The following is a 25,021-nucleotide window of genomic DNA, read 5'->3' on the forward strand; positions in this document are numbered from 1 at the left end:
TGTCCCAGCACCAACTGTGGACTGCGGAAAACTATTGAGCTACATCAGGTGGCTGAGCAAATCGAAGAGGAATCTCACTACCATATTCAAGACCGCGACGGTAGAAATCAGGGCACTGTGGACCAGGGAAGCGATTCCTGTTCATAAACTAAATTACGTGGCAAAATTGATCGAGAGGGATTGATATCATCCAACAGAGCTATCAGCAAGCGATCAAAGAAAGAAAGAGAGTGACACAGCAACGCCGCCACCGCGAAATTGGACAAGCTTCTTGATGTCGCGAAATGCAAGTGCAAGCCTCAGTGCAGCTTTCCATGCCCAGTTGCCTGCGCAGTGCATCAGGAGGAGGTTGTCATGACGAACAAGTGTAGGCACCGGAAGCTTACCCTGGGGTCACATGACCAGGATGCGATTGTGGCTAGAGAGGTTCGCGAGATGGCGACGTCGCGACCAGGGGCGACGTCGCTCGGCCGCCAGTGAGGCGGTGTCTACTGCTGAACCTGAATCACCCTCCCCGCCGACTGCTGAACCAAGCCGCCTGCTGAGACAGCGCTGGCTGCTAGTGCTGACCCCGAGTCTGCTCCGGGACCAAGTGGTCTCAGCGCTGGCGAGTCAGCCGAGAGCACGGATTTTTACACGGTTCCGTACATGGTAGAAGGTGGCAACGACGCCGGGTGTTCGTTCCGGTTGAGACCAATGTCACTGTACATTACATCAACGATCTGAATAACACCGCTCTGGCGGTTGGCAGCTACTTTGGCTCAAACCGGGCCGCTGCTGCCATCATCAACGCCTTTCAAGAAGACAGCAAAAACCGACTGGCTACTTGAAATCAAATATCGTAGATCCTACGAAGACCTGCTGCGCAAGAGACAGAGCAAGAAAGGAGACGGCTCGTTAAAACTTTGAAGCAATCCGCGAGTCAGGTTTGACCATCCTCTACTCCCACGGACACGAAGGCAGAAGCTACATGAGCCACACGGAGCCAGACGAGTGCCGTCGAAAAACACGTGGTTGTCATTACTGAGCCAGGCAGTCGCTACGTCACTCATTTCACGTTCAAGTTCGGCCGCGCCCTGTACTTGTTCAACGAGCTTCACTCCGTGAGCCCGCAGTGCGACGGTCACATCAATGCGCTCGGCTGCGATGGCAGAGCCGTCAACACCGAAACGATAGGCGACGTGTTCCGGTTGTTTGAGCTGGCCACCGAGTCACCCGTGCACTGGTTCATCTGCCAGCTGCACGGCAACGAGCTGAGCCTCCACCATCTGCTGCCGAACTTGGACGGCACGACCACGGGATCGAAATTTTTTTCTGGACTCATGGGCTAGGCCTGTGCCGGGGAGGTCTGGGAGAGGGACGTTGTGGCATTCAAGCCTAGTTCGGGGCATGTGCCAAACCTGCCGGTCGACCTGATTCAGCAGCTGAGCACCAACCAGCAGCTGATGTACCTTCTGGCATCCGGTGTTCAAAATGGCTCTGTCCGAAATGTGGCAGCCCAGCGGCGAATCGCACCATCGAACCATATCAGGTAAGATAAAAAGGCATTATCTTCGAATTTATACCAAGGAGTGTTTAAAGTTCATCAAGTATTATTTGATATTTCGTGTGCTCACTGCTGAGCATTCACTTATTATTATACCTTGTGCCGTACTATGTCGCATCATTTTATGGTTGGTTCATGCTTACTAACATATTCGTTGATATGTATTCCGTCACATTTAAGGATTCTGGATATCAGCATAATTGCGTACACTAAACAGGCGCAATAATTTTTGTATGATCTAACGATAAGTTTGCAGCGAATTGTTCTAATATATTCGCTTTTGTTTTCAGATGGTTGGCACTGGCCGCTCGTCTGCTCCCAGTTTACATCTCTACCGAGACCTGCAGCGGCTCTCTCAAGGACCTCGTCCAGTGCGTGGTCGGCCACTATGTGTCGGTATGGTTCGCCATCCGGCAAAACAGTGGCTGCTACTTTAGCTTACGCAACTTGTTCCGGAGCATCGCGCTGTTCCGCGACCTGCCGCAGCACACATAGACCACGGTGCAGCCAATCCTCAGGCGTAACGGATACTGGATCCGTCCGGAACAGCTGCTGCTGGGCATGGTGTGGGATGAGAACCGCATGGTCTGCGAACAGGTGGTTCCCATCGTCGCGCCGCACGTGAGCAGCAAACCGAGGGTCTTCTTCAGCCCTGGGTCTTCGCCATCTCAGCGGTAAACTTCGGGGCCGTGAGGTACACCGAAATAATTCCCTGGCACGGACCAGCCACACAGCCTCCACTGCGAGACCTCACCGACCGCGAGCTGCGGAACAAAGTGCAGGCACCGCTGGCCACCTTGCCCTATCTGGCTCACACTAGGAGTACGACGCAGCGCCGCACTGCCGATGGCGTCTTCAGCTGGAGCTGGAGCTTCGGCAAGATACGGAGCCCAGCTGCGAAGGTATTTCTGCTACCGTGCGATCCCTGCCAACACGCTTTTTGGGTTTCCAGTCTGAGCAATAGCTGCTTGGGCCGGTGCATCCGATACACAGGCTCGGCAACTAGCAAGATGTGCATGGGGTCACCCTACCTCCCCCTCCCTTTCTACGTCCGTGGTACAGGCTGCAGAACTTACTGTATGTTTTAAGTTGCACACCAAACAATATATTCTGAGTCATATGCTATACATAGTTGTGTTTGCATCACGTGAGTTGTCTTAGAGCAGTGAAAGTCTAAATCAATGATAACCAGCATACTCGTACAACGAGCTCATACTCAACAGCGCATAAAGTTTCCACTAAATAACAATTAATCGGGCAATGTCTGACCCGCATGTTATACCTTAGACCGGGACATTCTCGTTGGACAGCATAACGAGCGCTCGGCAGCATCGTTTCTATACGCAAAGGTATTTTGTGTCGCTTGCCGCCCACGGCTTGGTGTTACCTGCGGCAGCGGACGCCGTCCAGCATGAGGTGACTACAACGCCGAGCGTCGATTTACGGCATTTATATCGACTCGCGCCTCACGAATTTAAGTTTTTGGCAAAAACTTTTGCCCTGCCGTGTGCTTTTGGACTCCTGCGCCAAAGAATTTCTTTGTCTCATATGACTTTGTCACTGATGACGCACCCTAATGCACAAACCATGTGTCAGCTGAGATCTCGGTTGCCTTTTTGGTGCCCGTCGTGGACAGACGACTGAGTGACTCCCAATGACGTCACGCAACTGCTCGCGATGTAAAGAAATCACTCGGTGAACTCACCCAACATGCTGAGCCTTGCGCAGGTGCTCGACACTGGATACAGTACCTGCCGTGCGCACCTCTAGCCGGAGCTATAAAGACCCAGCGTGGCGCCCCGGCCTCAGTCAGCCCGGCGGGTGTTCACAGGAGGCACGCAATCACCACGCCCGTCATGACGGTCAGGTGAGAGTCCAGCCGCGGCCGTCCACGCGGTCGGCGTCAGCCAGGGATGTCAGTGGGCGCACGTGCCAAGCTTTCTTGCACTGTTAATGGATGTGCCTCAGAGCTTGCGAGTCATTGGCGGAACGACATTGTCACGGCGGCGGTGTCCGCGCATTTGCAGTTGCATCAGAGAAGGGAATACTGACCTCAGAGTACGCCGTTACCTCCCCTCGTGTACGAATGTCTCTCGCACGGACCACTGGAGATAGTACGTGTTGGAGATCGTCCGAACTAAGCAATGGACGCACGTGATGGACTGATAACCACACAGCTGAAGGGACCCAAATGATCGCACGTCAGGTGGTGCGGAAGATAGCGTGCGACCCGTGTGGGTGTCACACACGGACAAATATGTCCATCTGGCATGGTGCGCGACATGGGCGCATCGGTCGCGATCCACACACGTCGGTCCACACACGACTACCACCTTTTCTTGCGCGCCGTCTGGCACACGCATTCGGGCGCTCCAGCCCACGCATATTTAATATCTTAAACGCTACCTCCTTTTGTTTTATGCCTATTTTATCGTCCATACATACACATGCATTAGATATGCCTATACATGTCTGGTCCATTCGATGTCGCTTGTTCAGCCTTGGGCGTACGTGCATCCCGAAAAATAGGTGAGCCTGTTTTCGTTTCCAGCCAATTCTTTCCACGTAGTTTGTGTTACGCTCATGTTCTCGCGATTGGTGAAATGGGGACCGGGGTCCCCGGCGCTGTGCCTCCTCCCCACTTTCCCATGTCAACGGCTCCAGAGGCTATCTCGTCAGCGACGCCATCGAATCTCACTCGCATTCAAACCCGACGCATCGCGGCTGCTTGTCAATGACACGAAATGCAGGGGTGTCTGGATATCATACGGCTCTTGGGAAAGCGCGAATGCTTTGGGTACTTAGTCCGAATTTAAGTCGCTTCGCGCTATGCACCGGAGCAAACATTTTCTTCGTCATGCAATCAGCTGTAATACACCAGTATATTATGTAAGACGACGCAGGCCGTGTTTTGCAAGCGCTATTGTCACACCACAATTATATGGGTTTTGAACTGAAATAGCCGTTCTGACGACATTTCGTTGCTGTTCACAATCCTGCCGGTAATGGGGAAAGGTGTATCGGGGAGAATATTTCAAAGTTGCCTTAGCATTCTTGTCGTCATAATAACGTCATCCAGCTTCTGCCATTTCATATGTCATGCTGCGATTAAGGCCAAGAAAAATGCAATTGTCGGGGGGTTCGTATCTGGCGTTCATGACCACGATTTCCGAATACAACGGCCGCCAATTGGCTCTTAATGTTGCGCAAGGTACGATGACGTAATCAAACCATGACGCTTGAGAAACAAATTAACAAAAAAGTGTGCTGTCTAGCGCAGTCTTTTCCATTTAAAAAGCATACCAATGGTTATGAGTGAGCTTGTTTCGTCTTATCTCATGCGTGCTTCAATACCTTCAGACGTTAAACGTTTCCTTTAAAACAAAGTAGGTTATATGGTACGATGCCGGCCAGGACACGAAAAGTACTGGGCCACGTTAAAAAGTGATTGGTTGCTAAATGTCATTATTTATGTGCTCGCATCCTCATTGACATCATCTGAATGTGGCGAGCAGTATTAACAGCAGGGAGATGAATATGTCTGGGGACACGGTCTGTTGGAGACAGTTTAAGGCGTGGCAAATGAACGCGCGATTTAAAAGAAATGAGGTTTCGGTAATTAGCAATTTTCATCTACTTTTGAAATGTGTCCAAAACATTTTTGGACGGACGTTTTCTATGTGCTCCTACGCGTTTTACATGCCAGTGTTTACTGCATTGGGGTGGTGATTTGGCCATCAGTTGTTTCCTTTTGTGGCTGAAATCATGGGGAGCATCATTCCTTTTTGTATGATAGCGTTGTTGGACTGTTAGTTTTACAGCACTGTTATAGAAACCGCGTGGAGTTTTTCCAGCCACTGATATCCGTTCGTAGGGCTCACATTAAATTCCATTCCAGACTGCTTTCGTGCTATCAAACCGCCACCAAAGTTAGCCTTCTCCCTGTTCCCAGAATGTCATACGTATTCGACTAACCGCTGAATGGGTGATCTTTAACGATAAAATCGCCCAGAATGAATGCAGAATAAAAAAGAGAACAACCAGCCAGTTTAAATTTGCCTTGCTTCGCAGTAAGGTAGCCCGGCATGAAAAGCAATTTCTTGTCCCGGAGTGCACGTATTTTAGGCTTTTTGACTGCGTATTTGGCAGTTTTAGCATTACCTAGGGCTGCCTAAACCTTGCAATAATTGTGCTCTCAGGCTTAAACCGTCATCTTGCCCAGACACAACGGGAGTATGTTTCCGCACGGTGCGCGCGACAACCGCACGTGGGGGAAAAATATGGGCTGGTGCGAGAGGCCAACACAAAGCAATGACAAGTTTTTGCAATCTCTTACCCGGCATTATGTTTGATGTGTCAAGATACATAACTATCCACGGTAACTTAAGCCTAACAAATGGAAATAATCCCGTTTTACGTCCACAAGGTCGTTTTGCAACAACCTTGCAGCTTAGCATCTTGTACAAGGCAAGGAATCCGGCAGGCTCCAGGTGTGCAGAGCCGACAATTAGCGGCAATTCTAAGAAACAAGGGAATATTGGGTCCTGGAGAGGATGAATACTAGAACCCTAGAAATCGGAATTCCGGAGATAGCAGCTATATACTTAAACATAACGGGTGTGTATTGGGAACATGAGTGGCTCCGGCTCAGTTACACTCCCCGCTACAGGCACGCGTTATTTTGAAGTGGCGGTGTCGGCTATTAGATCATACGAATTGTTGATAAATGTGCTGCGCTATTGAGGCAAACACCGCCAGATGGCCCACGTCATGACTTAACTCTGCACTTAAAAAAAAAACGGGAGGTTTCTAGTGAAATGCGTGTTTGTCACCAGTTCGCTGTAGCGTAGGCATGGTTAGCGTCACGGAAGTTGGACATTTGGAGCGATTTCATCATACCGCGCCCGCGCGCCACCCCGGGCTGAAGTTATGACGCATCGAAATGCGTGATTTTTAATGTAACGCCATATCTGTAATGTTAAACTGACGGAAAGTGTGGGCCTTGTTTGTCTACCGCTCTGGCGGAGCGCATGCTTGACGGCGCAGTTTGCGAGGCTTTGTGCACACATTACTCTGAAAGTATGCTTTCGACATCGGCTTCTCCTGTCACGATGTTCACTGAGACATGACGGCGGGCACAGTCATATGTCATTGAGGCAGAGCCTAGACGAGTAGGACGGCCGTGGGCCCAGCATACCAGTGCGAGTCAACGAGCGTAAAGCGCTGCCGCAACAACCACACTCAAAGCAAACTTTTGTCAGCATCACACCAGGTAAAAGGCGCAACCCAACTGGTCCAGCTGTAACGTAACGCCGCTGGTCTGCCATCCTCCTGGGCTCGAAGGCCAGAGGTTCCGTAAGTTCTGAAACTGCGCCGCACCAACCCTCGATAGTGCATGCCACCGCCCCGCCCCACTGCGACTGCGGCCACATCGGGGCGCAATGCGGTCCGACGGCCCGCTGTCACCTGGCGCCGCGACAAACCGGCTCCCGTCCCCGCCCCCCCCCCCCCCGCCCCACGGCTCCTCACCCCAGGGGCCGGAGGGGGGGGGGGCGCTTGGGGCAGCCGAGCGAGCCCGCTGCGACTGGGTCAAGGCACGGCACGGGCGATGACGGGCGACTGCCGGCGCGGCTCAAAGCCAGTCCATAAAACCATTGCGGAACGACTCGCCACTGGCATTGGCACAGAAGCCAACAGCCGAGACGACAGTGACACAGCTGTTTATGGTTATGTGTGACGGGGCGGTGCGGTTTATCGCTACAACGGTCCGTTCGTTGGGGCTCACAACATAGCATCACGTATTAGCGTGATGTGTTATTTTCTTTGCTAGCCTTGCGATTAGCATTCGAGCTAGCATGCGTTGGTTTATGCGGCACTGATGTGCGATTATATTTACATGGTACAATATTGGATATCCATAAAAAATGAGTAATGCTTAGGAATATGGATGCATGTTTCTATCGTTTCCTACATAAAAATGCTACGAATATCAGTGTTATTACAATCTCACGGAGGGTAATTGTGGGTACGCTAGTTTGCTCAAATTGACAACAATTATTGGGGCTCCACCTCGTCCTTCAAAAAAGAAAATAGCGGGCCAATTCGCGCGAAGGACACGGTGAAACTAATGTTATGCAATGCGGCCTGGTTTATTATGTAACCAGGGAACGCTAACATCAGAGTCATGTTGCGGTACATCTTTGTCTGGCCTGTTTTCTCGGGCCTAATGGCGTTCGGATCAGGGAACTGAGTCTTACGATGGTCACCGCTGCATGTCGTCGATGGTTGCATGCAAGTCTCAAGGTCGGCGGACAGGACCCGGCAGCACGTGCCTATGTACGGCTGCACACTTTGCAGCTTGTTTGGACGAACTCCATCTGCAGTGCAACCGAGGCAAGCGCGCTGTTTTCGTTTCCTTGCCACATTGCGTGCGGCTTTTGATTGGTTGAACGATTGAAACAGATGTTGATGGCGAGACGGCAAGTTTGTTGATCCCTCGCCCATCTTCTCGTTGTTTTGCATCGCAACGGATACGAGGGATCGATGCAACCCCTGCCACTTCCAAACTAAGGATGATTGAGGCTCGCGAAAAAACAGCCGATAGTCCCAGAAAGGGTAGGTCTCAACTTCTTTCAAGTTATATCTTGCAGGACAAATTATTCACCCCGCTAGGTCGGACGAAAGGTCAATGCTGACAAAAACGCAAGATTGTACTGTCTGCTTGCAGTTATATGGTCATACTCGCCGAGCCATGCAATGTAGCAACGTTAGATTTATACAGGCGTGCCCCTTCACCAGTGCTGTTGCATCGTCTGTGTGTTTGTGTTTTGAGCAAATATTGTTAACTTGAGGGTTTCGTACAGGGAACAGTGTCGTGCCCCGTCGCCCGTGGTCGCAAATTCGCCCATTACCGCGCACCGCTCAGCAGCGGCGCTTCACAAATAACATGGATAGATGGCGTCCGTCGCCATAGCTCAGCTGTGCACAGAGCCTGCTTCCCACCAAGCCACGCGTGACGGAGTGGGTGCGAGTCGGCTTAGAGGCTCGCTATGTGACCTTGGCAGGCATGGCCTGCGGCGGGTGGCAGCGGCCACCCTGACCGCTGAACCAGCGGTCAGGTCAGCAGGTCAGTGAACCAGCAGTCAGATCACCGCAGCGGTCAGGTGACGCCAGTCAGATCACCGCAGCGGTCAGGTGACGGCAGTCAGACCACCACGGCGGTCTGGTGACGGCAGTCAGATCACCACAGCGGTCAGATGACGGCATTCAGATCACCGCAGCGGTCAGGTGACGGCAGTCAGGTCACCGCAGCGGTCAGGTGACGGCAGTCAGATCACCGCAGCGGTCAGGTGACGGCAGTCAGATCACCACAGCGGTCAGGTGACGGCAGTCAGATTACCACAGCGGTCGGGTGACGGCAGTCAGATTACCACAGCGGTCAGATGACGGCATTCAGATCACCGCAGCGGTCAGGTGATGGCGGTCAGGTCACCGCAGCGGTCAGGTGACGACGGTCAGGTCACCGCAGCGGTCAGGTGACGACGGTCAGGTCACCGCAGCCGTCAGGTGACGGCAGCTGGGTCACCGCAGCAGTCAGGTGACGTCAGAGGGCAGGGCGGACTGTGCCGAGCGTTGCGGCATGTCAAACTTTCGCCACCGAATTCTGCTGTTGACCTGGATTTCCCCGATGGAATGGCAAGAGTCGAGGTTCACACACCAAGCATTGTTTGGTATGAGCTCTGATTCCAGTGATCCAGTCACTGAAAAGGGCTGAAAAAAGGAAAAAGGCTCAGATTCAGACTTAAACACACAGGTGGCATGATTCCAATGCTCGCACGACGTGGAAAGTTGTACTCCAAATGGCCAATCCTGCCCTACACTATTCCATTCAGGCAAGCACCTCCGCACCCATCACCCGCGCCCGTGCAAGGCTTTTCTGCACAGTCTTTCTATAATCGCGTTTTCCCGGAAAACGGAAGAGCCAGAGACTCGTTTTCACTGTCAAAGCACGCGCAGTGAATGTCCCAGGGGCCAGGAAAATTTAGGCGTTCTTACATGCCATGTCAGGGAGATATTTTTGAAAGTTTTCATTGATTGGGGGGGGGGGGTCGATCCTCCATCCTCTATCAGGGCGAGAGTCGGAGGAAGTTGAATTGTGTTCTACCAGCCTATATCGTATGTCGCAGCAGAGAGAGTGCACAGCACATTGAGTACACGCTCAACTGGCTGTTTGTCCCACGAGCAGACTCATAGCTGGTCTTCCCGTCGCTCATTGCTCTTCCGGTCTTCCCGTCGCTCATTGCTCTTCCGGTCTTCCCGTCGCTCATCGCTCTTCTGGTCTTCCCGTCGCTCATTGCTCTTCCGGTCTTCCCGTCGCTCATTGCTCTTCCGGTCTTCCCGTCGCTCATCGCTCTTCTGGCCTTCCCGTCGCTGCTTTGCTTTCCTCACAAGGCTAGGGAGAAAAAGCGTTTAAGGATGTAACTGGTGCAGAGCAAGCGGGAGTAACAAATGCCAGACGGAGATATGGGAAAGACCTAGCTGGAGGGGGTCAGTGATGTCCAGTACATCGTGTCCACGCAAAAAGACCCAAGCGTGGAGGAAAGGGACAAGTGGTATGCTGGTTAGTTGGGGACACGATATAGGCAACTGCACGAAACGAGCCTAGATTCGTAAGGATCAGGACCACCATCATCGAGATCAAGATGTTTCTAAGTAGTGGCTGCTGGCTTGTGGTAAGGGTTGCAGCAAGAGCTGTGCGGGGACACAAAGGTATTGCATTCCCAAAATTACGTGAGTTAAAGGAAATGTTTCACATAAGAAGATATTAAAGAAAGCGCTAAATATAATGAAATAAGCTTACTTATGACTATTGCCTTTTAGGATGTTTTGTAGGTGGAAAAGACTGCTCCATTCAGCTCAATTATCTGTTTAGTAAATATACTGCACAATGCGTTATGGTTTGATTGCGTCATCGTACCTTGCACAGCATTGATTGATAGCCGATTGGCGGCCGTTATATCTGGAAATCGTGCTCACGAATGCCAGCTACGAACGCCCCGGCAATTATTTTGTTCGTGGTCTTGATCGCCGCACGACTTACGGCATAGTAAAATTCAGATGACGTTATTTTCACGTCACGAATGCCACGGTGGCTTTAGAATGTTATTTCCAATAAACCTTTCCCCATTTTCGCGAGCGCGTGCCTCAGAAAGTAAAGGGACGTAGGTCTTAGAGAGGCAGGACTGTGAATAGCGCCGGAAGGCCTTCAAGGCTGCTTTTTCAGTTTAAGATCCCGTATGAATGTGGAATGCTTCTTTAAGTACATATTCCATGAACATGTATATATATATATATATAGATATATATATATAGATATATATATATAGATATATATAGATATAGATATAGATAGATATATATATATATATATATATATATATATATATATATATATATATATATATAGACAGCACTGTTGGCCTTATTCCTCATAGAATAACCGGGAGAAATGAGACATAGACGTACCTACACATCTATAATAACCTAGGCCTTCTTACCACTGGTTGTTCTACGACGAATAACGCTATCAGTACTGTCTTATCAGTATCATCTCCTCCCCCACTCACGATTTCAATGGCTCTACAACCCTACGGCTGCAGCATGCACGTCGTGACAAGCAGCCACCTAGTCAGCAAATCCTGCTGCAAAGCCCGACAGCGAATGCCCTGTCGTGAGGATGGCCGCGACAAACAATAAAAAAGTAACGTCCAAGCAAACTACGTGTCCATCATAACGAGGCATTCTGCAGTGCAGGAGATTTGGGCCACATGCTGGAGCATTGGGAGGCTTATCAACATTCTCCTGCATAGTTGTTGGCATACTCATCACGCGCTTTGCACGTTAACCGAGGTGTTGCAGGCGTTTCTTTTGTACACAAGAACACATCAGCTGATCAGTGGCGCAAGCTGTATTTGCTGTTTACGGCAACAATTAAATTACGCGGATGAGTTAGTATCAATCCTAAAAGTTTTCTTCATTCTCCCTGCTGTGCGTGCTCAGGATACGTGGGGAATGGAAAAGGGTGTCATGCAGCGTTGCCGTTTGTGGAAATAAACTGATCAGTGCTGAGGTACTGACACTTTTCGACGTGAAAATATTTTTTCACACTCTTGGATCCTATTGCGTCCTTAATGTCTCCAGTCTAGTACCTAAAACAAATGACTACTTTTCAGGCTATTGGGAGCTTTAACCCAGAGATGTCGTTTTCCTGCTATTCTTGTAACGGAAGCAAGCCACAATGCAGGCACTAAACGTGAATGCACGTCTTTCAATAGTTAAAATGTCAAACTTATTGCATGCAGTAAAATAAGGATGATTGGATTGATATGTCCAAGAAGCCCGCAAATGCCAGGTTTTTTGTAGCGATCGACATTGCCAAGGTTCTGAGTAAAAGTGCGTCAGGCTCACAGATTTTCTCGAGAACTATTTTCCTCGTTAAAATGGAAAATGAACCCATGCGAGCAGTTGACTCAGTCCGTAATTCCCAGTCGTTGGTTTACATTGACGTTAATCGCGCGAGGCCTGTCCGTCGTATGTGGAGCACTGCACTGGGGCCGTCACCCGGTACAGCACAGATGCGCCGATTGGCCGCTTAAGTGCCGTGATTGGCCGGGTGCGCTCAGCCGGCCAGGCCGTCGGACCTCGATACTAGGTCTGCTGCCGGTCCGCGTTCGCCGACAAACGGGTACGAGCTCCGCCCCAGCTGTGGCCCTCTAACTAAGGGGCTAACTTACAACACGAAGCATTCCAATGCCGTGCATATGCGTTGATATGAGAACAGTGTTGCCAGAGACGACTGGATCAGGCCAGTCCTTGGTTTTGTGGCCGTTGCTTGTGATCGAGTGTAGACAATTATTGCGATTTGGTCAACAAACATCTTTGAGACGTCTTTGTTACGAACACATTTGGTTATCCTGCAGCACTATAAAATCATTTAAGTTTCTTACTGCATGGATTCACTACATGAATTTACTGCATTTACTGCATGAATTGAAGCCGTGGAGCGGTAGACGGTCGCCTTGATTTGGAGGTGTCCTTTGGCGCATATCTTTCAAAACATGCTGCTCTTGAAGCCAGACAACTTCAGGGGGACGTCAAGCAGACGGACATACAGACGCGATCGCGTCGTTATAATGATGCCTTTGATGTCCGTGGCCGGTCTTACAAAATGAATTTTTGCATGAAAACAGGACACGCTTGCGAGGACAGCGTGGCTGTAATGAATCTTGACGGCATTACGGATCGCTGGAATCAACATTTGCTGACTGTTCAAGAAAGGTGCGCTTCGCCAGCGATCTTGTTTTGAATCGAAGCTAACTCACACTTCTTACCGCAACTCTTACCACTCTCACCGTCCTTACCACATCTCTTAGACTAGCCAAGCAGAAATGCTATGCTGATGAAATCATTAAACATTCCGGTAACTCCTAGGAAACATGGAAAACAGTACACTCCCTCATAAATTCAAAGCGAAAAAGGATGCCGATCCAACTAGGATGAGTGAGGCTAATAGCAAAATGATCACAGATGATCAGGATATCGCAGAATCACTTCATTTCTTTTTCACTGAGATTGGACAACAGTTAAAGGACAATATTCCTAGACCATCATCCAGCCCATTCCAGTTCATCGCAAATACAGAATTAATGGATCTACCCCCCACTAACGGAGCAAACTTAATTCTTATCATTAATGGACTAAACAATGTCGGAGCTGGAGTTGACAATGTAAATGAAAAAATCTTCAATATATGTTATAGGGTAATACTCAAAGCAATTTTCCATCTTTCAACAGCTGTTATCATCAGGGATATTTCCAGGCATTTTTTTTTAAAAGCCGTGATTACACGCATCTTTAAAAGGAGAGACTGTCAATTTGTAGATAACTACAGACCTACGAGTATTCTGCTGCTTGTGTCCAAAATTCTCCAAAAACTCATCTATGTATATATATATATATATATATATATATATATATATATAAGATTATATATATATATATATATATATATATATATATATAAGATTCATCCTTCATCTAAACCAAAATCACCTAATTCACTAAAATCAGTTCGAACTTCAGAAGAACAAAGGTACCTACATGTCAACTCTTATTCTCCAGGAAACCATCACTAAGGCTTTTGAGAACGGAGAATATGTGCTAGGTTTGTATTTAGATTTTAAAAGCATTTGACACTGTTGGCATAAACCTTCTTCTACGTAGACATAATAAATATGGTATTCGACGAAAATATCATGACGTCATTTCTTCATATTTCCCTGCTAAAATGCAATGCGTCAAAATCAGGAATTACCCATCATCATTCAAGAACGTAACGATGGTTATATCCCAAGGAGCAATTCTCGGCCCAATTATGTTCATAATGTACTTTAATGACTTGTCTAAATTAAGTAGTATCACGATTTGCCTCTCTTACACCGATAAGCTGCGATTATTTTCAAAAATAAAAGCATTGTGGAGCCTCAAAACGATATCAATGCACTTTTCCTTCTCATGACTTCCTCATCTAGTGCTAATTTTCTTTCACTGAACGTATCATAAATATTTACACCGATTTATACTATCATTTCGTCGCATTTCCAGCTAAATGTGCAAATTGATAATTCACCTATTGAGGAGAAAAAACAAGCACCTTGGTGTGCTCATTGACAAGTCTCTTAAATTTACGCGTCACCTTAATTTCGTTGCAAGCATATTAAATAGAAATATTAAAATAATAAGTAGGACTAGGTACATCAGTGATAAAACAACGTCACATCTACTCTATAACACTTTATATTCTTTTTTTAAAATTACTGCTGCTTGATTTGAAGTGTCAGTCATGTTTCTCAACTAGACTAGTTAGTAATTTTGGAAAAAAGGCTGTGTGCCTGATGGAAAACATGCACCATCCACAAAGCTTCGAGGCAATTTTTATGCGATACAAAATTTTGAAGTAATAAATATATCTAAATCCCACATGCTAATTGTGATACACAAATTCTAACTTTACAGCTTCCTGTATCATTCGATTTAATATACCAGCTCTACGAATCAAATAAAGTGGATATGAGGCCAGTAAAACATGTAGACTAAACTTTTTCTTATCATAGTTGTGAGCTATTTGCAACATCTTCCATGGGCCCTAAGCTGTGGAACGATATTATGATTTCATATTTTCCAAGAATAACTGATATTTCCGCATTAAAAACTCTCGTTAAGAACATCCACAAGCATTTCGTGAATACATATTAACGTAGCCAACATATTTGAGGATATCGCAATTTTTTGCCCTGCACGTATTCATCTCACTTCATATTCAGCATTCTTCATGCTCCATAATCACGTTCTGAAATAGTGATGTTTGTGCACTTGTACCCAAATCCATGGCGCTGGCTCCGGGAGTTCTCGCAGCAACAAGCTCCGCTTAGCTGGGTGGACTCCCTGGACATCCAGCTCAAAACCCAGCACGAAAGTGACCAGTTAATTGTCCCTCCGACTTGCGTGATCGTACAACCCTTACTAACACTGTGACTGAGTGGTTGTAGCTTATTGGAGGGTTCTAGCGGGCGTCGTTAGCTGACTTTGACTGTGACTGCCTTAAGCCTTCTCATGTGTGATTTGGACTTGCCTATTGCATAGCACAATTCCTGCCGGGTCTGCACCACCTCCTCGCCTGCTTATTTATGTTTGCTTCTTCTTCCTAGCTGGGAGTGCCGCGACTTGATTTGAGGTTTTCTGGTGTTAACGTACGGTTTATGGCGTCGCTGGGATAGAGGGAGTGACGCTCCTGGTTACCTGTTTTTGGGTAACGGTGTGGAAAAATGGTTATGCTGAGTTTTGAATGGTCATTTCCAGTTACTTTTCTTTTTACACCGTCCCAAGTTCTAGATCATCACCCGATGCACGAATCGCTCGGTTCAAGGTTACTAGTGTGGTAAATAAGTGCCTTCCATTTCCTAATATAAAAGGTTTTAGAACACTTCACTTCACGCCACAAGCTGTCGTGAATACCGCATTTACTGTACTGACAAGTACCTCAGTACCTACTGAGTACCAGCAAGATGAGGGGCGGCGCCTGTGGCCCTTCGCATTTGGCAGTGCTCACCAAAACACACACGTGCGTGTGGGCCACGGTACCTGTCCTTGCCTTTATCTCCGTCTCTGTTTCTGTCTCTGTCTCTGTTTCTGCCTCTGTATCCGTATATTTCCCTATATCTGTATTCTTATCTATATCTGTATCTGCATCTGTATTTCTGTCTCTGTCTCTGTCTCTGCCTCTCTCTGCCTCTGTATTTCTGCTTCTGTCTCTGTTTCTCTGCCTCTGTCTCAGCCTTTCAGCTGCCTCCTGTATCTCTGCCCGTTTGTCTCTTTGCGTCTTTGCCTCATTGTCTCTGTTTCTGTCTCCTGTCTCGGTTTCTCTGTTCCTGTCTTTGTCTTCAGTTTTGGTTTTGGCTTTGGCTTTGGCTTTGGCTTTGGCTTTTCTTTAATCCAAACCCCGCCTCAAACGCACACACGCCGTCTCCTTCCCGTTTTCTCACTCTCGCTCCCTGCCTCCTTTCCTTGCCCGCCGCCGCCGCCGCCGCCGCCGCCCTGCGCCCACCTGCTCCGACCCGTCCCGCATCTCTGGCGCTGGGGCGCCAGAGATCGGCTTTTCTGGCCCGCCAGAGGCCGGCATCTTTGGGTCGCCAGAGGTCGGCTTTTCTGGCCCGCCAGAGGCGGGCGTCTTTGGGTCGCCAGAGGTCGGCTTTTCTGGCCCGCCAGAGGCCGTCATCTTTGGGTCGCCAGAGGTCGGCTTTTCTGGCCCGCCAGAGGCCGGCATCTTTGGGTCGCCAGAGGTCGGCTTTTCTGGCCCGCCAGAGGCCGTCATCTTTGGGTCGCCAGAGGTCGGCTTTTCTGGCCCGCCAGAGGTCGGCATCTTTTCGGCCGCCAGAGGCCGACTCTCCGGGCCGCCAGAGGCCGGCTCTCTAGCTCTCCAGAGGCCAGCTTCTTGGGCGGCCAGAGACCGGCTGTCCTCTCTGGGCCGCCAGATGTTGGCATGTTTGGGCCGTCAGAGGCCAGCTGTCTGGCCCGTCAGTGGACGGCTCTTTAGGCCGCCGAAGGCTGGCTCCCTGGGTCGCCAGAGGCCGGCCTCTCTGGACCGCACTTTCAGACTGATAGCGGGCCTCGCTCTGCTTCAGACTGTTTCTGCTGGGTCTGCTGGTCGCCGCCGGCCCGGCAGCCGCCCAGCGCCCCCGGACTCCGCAGCGGCAGGCTAAGCCCGAATATGGAAACTACCGGCCACCGCCGCAGGTCAGCCTCCCAGCGCACGCGGGCTAGCGGCTCGCCAGACTGCTGAGGTGAAAACCCATGGTCGCCAGTAGGACATGTGCTGACAAACTGTAGATGAAGATGAGTTGAAGAACTGTAGCGATGCTATTATTTCAGCGCATTGCATGCAATATGTTTTTGTAACGCTGCTTTAGGTATTGATGGAATAATGTCGCTGAATTCCTTGGTAATGAATTATATGATCCATTTCCTACGAACATCCGTATGTGTGAGTCATCCGTTCAGCTTGGCCAGGCCGCCTTCCATGCACGGAAAGTGGTGCAACAAAACATTTCTTGGTGTGGACTGCCGAGGCGGGGGGGGGGGGGGGGGGGCATTATTACGTCCATTGACACAAAAGCATGCGGCTGACCAAATTTAAACTACCGCATTGGACAGTGGCACGAGACACGACTGTGAAGCCGGAGCGGCTTGCTGCTAGTCCTACGTATATGAGGCGAGTTCTTGGCTAAATATGCATGAGGATACATGTTTGGTGCCCGTAATTACATCGCATCTATTTTGTATTATGTCATGTATTTTATATCATTTGATTTATACTAGTATATTTCTCTATTATACCTTTACCTTCGTGATATACCTACAGGTGTGTTCAGTGCCTCGGGGGACAAGGGTCCTGCCGTGCTTACCCGCCTACCGTGCTTATCCACTTACCGTACCTACCGGATGTTTAGAAATTACGATGAAACAAAAGGAATGTGGTGGGGGCCAAGGTAAAGAGAGTGCGCTGCTGAGCCTCGCCAAGTTTTGCGGTAAATTATTTCTGACCATTTCAACAAAAAACACCTTTCTCGCCATTTTTGGTCAAGGAAAATGCCTACATTTTTGAAGATGACACCAAAGCACACGGTGGACGTCGAGGCGAAGAGAATATGTTGACGGACCTCCCCGAACTTTACTGAACAGTCGTGTAATGGACGATACCCCTCTGCCCTTTCCCATCCTCCCTGAGTACGTCCCTGCTACATATCGTATGTGCCTTTCTACAAAACTTCCAAATGTTGCCCGTTTCTCAGGCGCCATTCCATTTCAGGTCCTCCGAAATATAACGTTTTCATTTTGGCGAAATTCTGGATCTTCCGTCTGTAATGATCTTCTGAATATTTTATGAAAATTGTCATTTACTTAGCGACGAAGTGAGGACCATTTCCAAACTTCAGTGTACTGGTCATAGCACCTCGGAGGCGGAAACCAGTGTAACCACTCAACCAGAACAACGTTCTAGTGATAAATACGTGCAAGATCGTTGCATCAGGCTCATGCAGTGTAGCACTCGAAATTCTATTTGAGAACGCAATTAAAGTAAACCAAGGCATAAACTTCGCCCATCCAACGATATTTTCATCGCTTGCATTTTGAGTTCTATCACAAGATCAACGGACTTCTTCTTTCCTTGAACCAGCTCAGGCCTGAGGGTCAAGAGCGAGTTGGTGCGATGTCGGAGGAGGGGTGACAGGTAATGACTGTCATTTCACCTAACGACTCTGAAGTAACAACAGAGCATTCCTCATTTCGCCCTAGGCATCAGAACATTGTCGAGAATGTGACCTAGACTGAGAACGACTTATACTTAGACTTACTGCCTCTGTCCGGAGCCAGCACTGGCGAGGACGCGTCATTTTTGCTCACTGCTGAAGACTCTCTGCTCTGTGCACTGCTCACTGTTCTTTGTTCATTTGTTGAAATGGCCGCTTGATTTCGTAGAAAATCTTTCTGTTGTAAAGTTCGTTGAAACTGATATTATAAATTCACTCGAAATATGACCTTATTTCGTTTTCTCACATTTTACGGAACTCTATGAAACTACGTCTAGGAGATCCATAAAGACTGTAAAAAACGCCGTTCTTGGTGTGGATGTTCGGCCCTCGCTCTTCACAGAGCTTCTTCTCGCATCGTATCGTATCGTGTACTGTATCGTGCCGTACATGATAGGTTATGAAAAATACTCACCCAGCTGCGGAAGTGAACTCTGTGGGGCTAAACCCAGCGTGCTGTGACTCTAGCTAACGTCAAGCGATGTTTCTTATGTACGGGTCACGCCCTGTTTGTCTCGGCAGCACAGCTGTATGACTTGTTACTGGCGCCGAGGAATATCGAGACGGCTAGCGATTTCGAGAATTTCCAATGTACTTCAGTCGAATTGTGAATTGTGGCTCATCCGTCTGCGAACGTGGGTCAAAGTAGAATCAACCCGGTGATACTGACCGGGGCTATCGCTGGCTGTTAAGAAAAGCCATGATCCGACGATGACATGAGATGCGTGGCTTACTGACTCGCGAAGACTTTTGGTGGCGTTCAAGTCGTAGTGTTTCACAGCCCGTTTCAGTGTCCTGATGACTGTCTTGATGACTGCTGAGGGGTGTGCGTGGCGTCTACTGTCTGATATGTCATCTCAAAGGCGCGCAGCAAAGGCGCCTCGGTAACCTGTCTCGTAACCAATCGGTACGTAACCAAACGGTAACCAATCTCGGTAACCTGTTGACCGTCTCGTTACCTATAGACGAGTATTTCCCGACCTTTTCGTGTCTATTTTCTTCTCACGATTGATCTAGCTATGATTTTCCAGGGCCAAATAGCGAAACTCGATTTGAATAAGTTGTGCGCACTGTCATCTCCCACTGTGAACAGGTCGTATCATTGGCGGACAGGTTCAGAGAAGTGCACTGCACACCACCTGCACGGCCACCGTCACGATTTCTCTGACTGATTATTTTCCCTCGGGAAAAATCCTCTAGTTGGAAGCGCCGGCCGCAGACCGTCTCAGCGGCGTCGTCGGCCGCCGTTGTCGTCAGCCACCGCACTGCATCAATACAGTACAATACAACACAGAAACGCGCCGTTTTGTTCGGCAGCAATGTAGCGCGGTAGCCGCTCGGGTCGACCTGGTGTCCGGCGTGAGCGACAAGATCAACGGCGCGCTCTTCTTCTACCAGGAGTGCCCCAGCCACCCGGTCATGGTCACTGGTGCGTGCGCACGTGTGGGCGAGCTAAGGCGGTACGCGCTCCATTTGCTGCGGTACCCACTGTCAGCTATTACGCTGGAACTGTTTATGGATTAAAGCGAACATCCCGCGTTTCTTGAGTGACTTGTGAAACGTTCTATGGAAGTTCACCAAATGTTCAGTATCTGAATAGACCAAACCGACACGTTTTAAACGGCAAAGGTGTTCAGCGTTAAACCAAAACACGGAGTTCGAATGCCATCAGACAAGGTTTGTAAAGCTAGGTTTGCCTACTAAGAGTAGCAATCACAGTGTCTTCCCTGCTTTTTATGCGCAAATTATCACCCAGATACTCAATTTAGCTACAGTTAGCTTCTTCTTGTGACAGGCAACACCCTGCTTTTGTTTTGCACCACTGGCTGGCTAAAGAAGCAGACAGGTTCTGCTTTCTAGTGACGTCACGCATAACACAGTACCGCCAGGTGAATACATTTTTCGCTTCATTTAGCGTAGCAATATTGTAACCAAGGGAGGGGTGGACACACACAAATTCCAAAAATGCGCATCACGATGCATCGCCGGTACTTGATTACCGTTGGCTATCACTATACATCACCTTGCACGTTTTAAGACATCCTTGATTATTTTTGCTTTGTTTCGAACGCATATTTCCGTTCATGCATCCTGCAATCTTGTTTAATTTGGCCCCAGCGGAAGTGATACCGGATCTGAATTGCAGCATATTAGGCCTAGACCGACCTTAACTTCAAGCAGGATAACGTAAGTTGTTCGGTGCACTAGCGAGGAACGTTATCCACATAGATAAGACAGTAGTATTAGCATTATTCGTCGGAGAAAAACCAGGGGAATGGAGATGTAGTGCGGCTGATATTTTGGCAACATGCCTTTATTGAAACAATAGCAGAAGATAGCAAAGACTTCTGCTATTGTTTCGATAAAGTTATGTTGCCGAAATATCAACCGAACTCTATCTCCATTCTTCTGGTTGTTCTCCGAAGATTAAGGTTAATACTTCTGTCTTATTTAAGCAGCATAACCCAATATTAAATCGGTTTAAGTATCGACGGAATATATGGTGTTATTTCGAATCAGATCGCGATGGAGTCGATCCAGATGCAACTGGTTTAAAATGTAGCTTATGGATGGTTAAACAAACGCGCTTTTGACTTAGTTTTATAAAGCTGCAGCACTCGCTTTTTGACGTAGTTTTTGATAAGGCTGCAACGCATGCAGGGCTCTGTGTGCTGGACACGTAGCATCTGTTACCAGAAATGCATTCGTCACAATTCACATTTCTATGTGAGTACACAAATCTAGAGTCTAGCTCGAATAGCTGGCTCAGCTCCGACCTCAGCAAACTGTTCACCTTGACATCCCACGATTCCACTACGACTCACTAAAAATATATCCGATCCCGATGCCGAATCCGACTCTGGACGACGTCAAACACAGGTCGAGCTATTTTAGGATACACCGGTGTTTTACTCGTCTAGCTATTGAATGGACCCAGATATGTGCTACGTGACCAGCTAAAAACGGAGTGCCCTCGATGCGCTTTCATTCATAAGTCTTGTTTTACCTTCACGCGCTTCCATACGCATTTACTTATCCATGTTGCGTATTATTGCATGGCTCATGATATTTGCGCTCGGTATGCTCCATGCCACACCAGGAGCTGCAGTTTCAAATGAATACCTACATGCGATTTTGATTTATTTCTTAGATTACGCGAGCCGTGTAGTTTGTCGCAGACATTTCATCATCCGGATGGGACATGTCGAGCCGCGCACCATCATGACTGGAGCGTACTGGAGTGTCCCTGACCGGCGGTGTGTTTTCAGGTCGCATCTCGGGTTTGACGCCGGGCAAGCACGGGCTGCACGTGCACGAGCTGCCCAACTTGGGCGAGAAGTGCTCGGACGCTGGAGGTCACTACAACCCGTTCCAGGTCCACACTGGGTCACGCGCCGCGGTGTCGGAACCGGCCATCCCGGGGCCGGGACCAGCCATCCTGGGGCCGGAACCAGCCATCCCGGGGCCGGAACCAGCTGTCCGGGGTCGGAGCCAGCCATCCTGGGGCCGGAACCAACCAGCCCGGGGTCGGAACCAGCTGTCCGGGGCCGGAGCCAGCCATCCCGGGGCCGGAACCAGGCATCCCGGGGCCGGAGCCAGCCATCCCGGGGCCGGAACCAGCCATCCCGGGGCCGGAGCCAGCCATCCCGGGGCCGGAACCAGCCATCCCGGGGCCGGAACCAGCCATCCCGGGGCCGGAACCAGCCATCCCGGGGCCGGAACCAGGCATCCCGGGGCCGGAACCAGCCATCCCGGGGCCGGAACCAGCCATCCCGGGGCCGGAACCAGCCATCCCGGGGCCGGAACCAGGCATCCCGGGGCCGGAACCAGCCATCCCGGGGCCGGAACCAGCCATCCCGGGGCCGGAGCCAGCCATCCCGGGGCCGGAACCAGCCATCCCGGGGCCGGAACCAGCCATCCCGGGGCCGGAACCAGGCATCCCGGGGCCGGAACCAACCATCCCGGGGCCGGAACCAGGCATCCCGGGGTCGGAACCAGCCATCCCGGGGCCGGAACCAGGCATCCCGGGGTCGGAACCAACCAGCCCGGGGTCGGAACCAGCTGTCCGGGGCCGGAGCCAGCCATCCCGGGGCCGGAACCAGCCATCCCGGGGCCGGAACCAGGCATCCCGGGGCCGGAACCAACCAGCCCGGGGTCGGAACCAGCTGTCCGGGGCCGGAGCCAGCCATCCCGGGGCCGGAACCAGCCGTCCCGGGGCCGGAACCAGCTATCCCGGGGTCGGGACCAGGCGTTCGGAGGGTCCAGAACCGAAGGAGATGCACTCTTGGATGATACTTTGTGTCGACTTGTGGAGTACCCTCGTCCCCCCCCCCACACACATTCACTCAGTGCCTTGTGCTGCTCCTCCCCCCCCCCCGTCCTGGTCTCGAGCTGGTGGTATGGAGCGCAAGCCACTAGATCGGTAGGAAGCTCCACTTATGGTTGCAGCTTACATTCACGCTTTATGGACTATTCGATCCATCGGAATGGTGCGCAAGCTGTAAGGTACACGAAATAAGTGTTTGTGTTGATGAATCTTTATTTTTTAAGGTAAAACCCAAACTTCTTGAATTAATGGATCCCTGGATCAGAGGACACGCTAAGCAGCACCTATTGCGTGAGCCGTGACCCCTACCATCCGATCGCGAAATCCCAGTTTAAAGGCAGACCTTGTCGGTGGAAGTTTGAAATGCAGTAATGCTCGGCACGGTCCGTCGTGCCCTCTGAGCTCACCTGACCTTTCGAGCGGCCCCTGCCACCTGCCGCACGCCATTCCAGTCAAGGCCAAGTAGCAGGCGTCTCATGCGGCTCGGACCCACCCCCATGGGTGGGTGGATCGGAAGGGTGGACTTTAACCAACTAAGCCATCGGGACGGGCAGTAGGGACGGACTTCTTCGTTTCAATGAGTCCATCACTGAAACACCAAGAAACTACTGGCTTCTAAGACCACTGGCAGTGATCAAAACGTCAATTCCAGTGAAGACTTCAAGTGACCAACTAGCCATAAACGCTGCAGATGAGATCGCCGTGCTCGGGTACTCCGGGCGTAGCACGTAGAACTAAAAGTGGAGAGCTCTTTTGATCCCATTATCACACTTCGGTCGAATGCGTATGCATATGCATATGCACCCGTTCTCATTCTGATGCACTTGCCGATAGCAGCTGTTACAGAGCTCTCCTTCATTACCGAGGTTGTTACGGCACATTATATGTGGCTGAATCTCACAAATAGATTAAACGGCTCAACCGACTTCCCTCATCGCTGAGCTATCTTCACTAAGCTCCTTCAGATAGCGGCGAGCCAAAACCTTGTACTTTGCACCCACTTTTCCACTAACGGGGCCATGATCCGGCAGATATTTTCGTTGCAGAGAAACCATGGTGCACAAACCAGCGACACCGACCACAGGCACGTCGGTGACCTAGGCAACATCGTGGCCGACTACAACGGTGTGGCCGAGGTCTACATCGCCGACCCCATCATCAGTCTGTTCCCGGGCGACCGCGACATCTTCCGACGGTAACTACCACGCTAGGGAAGATTGCTGCGCTACGGGGGAGGGGGGCGGGGGCGGAGCAAAAGTTTTCGACAGCGCACCTACGCGATTGCGCTAATCGCATTGATAAACAGCGAGATGATCGGCCACGCGCCTATGCGTTGAGTGATACAGTGTTAAATACTAAAGGCTCGTTTGCACCTCGCAGGCTTGCTACCGAATCCGCTGTAGTTTGTGTAGACATCACATGCCACAGGCTAGAGATGCCGTGCGCTCAGTGCCCGCAGGCCGGCGAAACGTGCAGCTTAACAACGCCAGCGGAGGAGCAAACCCTCTAGTCGGCAACAGCTGACGACTGTCGAGTTACTCGCAGCAGGTGGCACCGGCAGTCAGGCCCCAAACGACTTGTGCATACAGTTCTGCCAGCGACGCGGAACCAGCTGTCTTCTAAGAAGACGCTGACTTCCCTTGCCGCAGGTCGATTGTGGTGCACTCTGGGGAGGATGACCTCGGCCTCGGCGGCAACCCCGGCAGCCTCAAGACCGGAAACGCAGGCATGCGACTCGGCTGCGGTGTAATTGCGCCCAATAACGTTCTCTGATTGTGACGTCACAGCTACTGGATGGCGCGAACGCTGACGTCATTCGCTGCGCTCGTGCTGGTCACGTCGCCCGGTCCGGCTGTGTGTCAATGATGCAATCACCCTTTGGCACCTATTTTAAGACGCTTTGTGAAGTGCAGCTGCGACGGCGGAGCCTAAAGTCTTAGCGCATGCGTATCAGAAGCTATATCTTAACTGCGTTTGCTGCTTGGCTTCGCTGACATCACCATTTCATGTCACTGCACTGTTATCTTTCGCATTCGACAAACATTGAGAATTTCTTGTGGCGATTTTAAGCAATGGTTAGCCCGCTTGTATTGTGTGTAAAAGTAAAACGGCACGAAGATGTTGTTGCGGTGCGCTTGCAATCAAAAAGAGCGGTTAAAGGATGCTTAAAGTCGCTTGGGTGGCTGATCCGTGCTCAATAAACCTTGTGCCCGCCTTTCTCAG

At 50.1% G+C, this 25,021-nt stretch overlaps 1 protein-coding gene across 1 annotated transcript; it reads left to right on the forward strand.

Annotated features, from left to right (window-relative positions):
* Positions 1 to 3,367: 3,367 nt before the first annotated feature.
* On the forward strand, positions 3,368 to 25,021 carry LOC119105842 (superoxide dismutase [Cu-Zn]). Its single transcript, XM_037229395.1, has 6 exons — positions 3,368 to 3,413; positions 16,786 to 16,897; positions 19,789 to 19,900; positions 21,741 to 21,847; positions 23,845 to 23,993; positions 24,448 to 25,021. The coding sequence occupies exons 1-6, from the start codon at positions 3,403 to 3,405 to the stop codon at positions 24,569 to 24,571; spliced, it is 615 nt and encodes a 204-aa protein (XP_037085290.1). The 5' UTR covers positions 3,368 to 3,402; the 3' UTR covers positions 24,572 to 25,021.

The sequence above is a fragment of the Pollicipes pollicipes genome, unplaced genomic scaffold (genome assembly GCF_011947565.3).
Source record: "Pollicipes pollicipes isolate AB1234 unplaced genomic scaffold, Ppol_2.1 Scaffold_6138;HRSCAF=7277_pilon_pilon_pilon, whole genome shotgun sequence".
Lineage (NCBI taxonomy): Eukaryota > Metazoa > Arthropoda > Thecostraca > Pollicipedomorpha > Pollicipedidae > Pollicipes > Pollicipes pollicipes.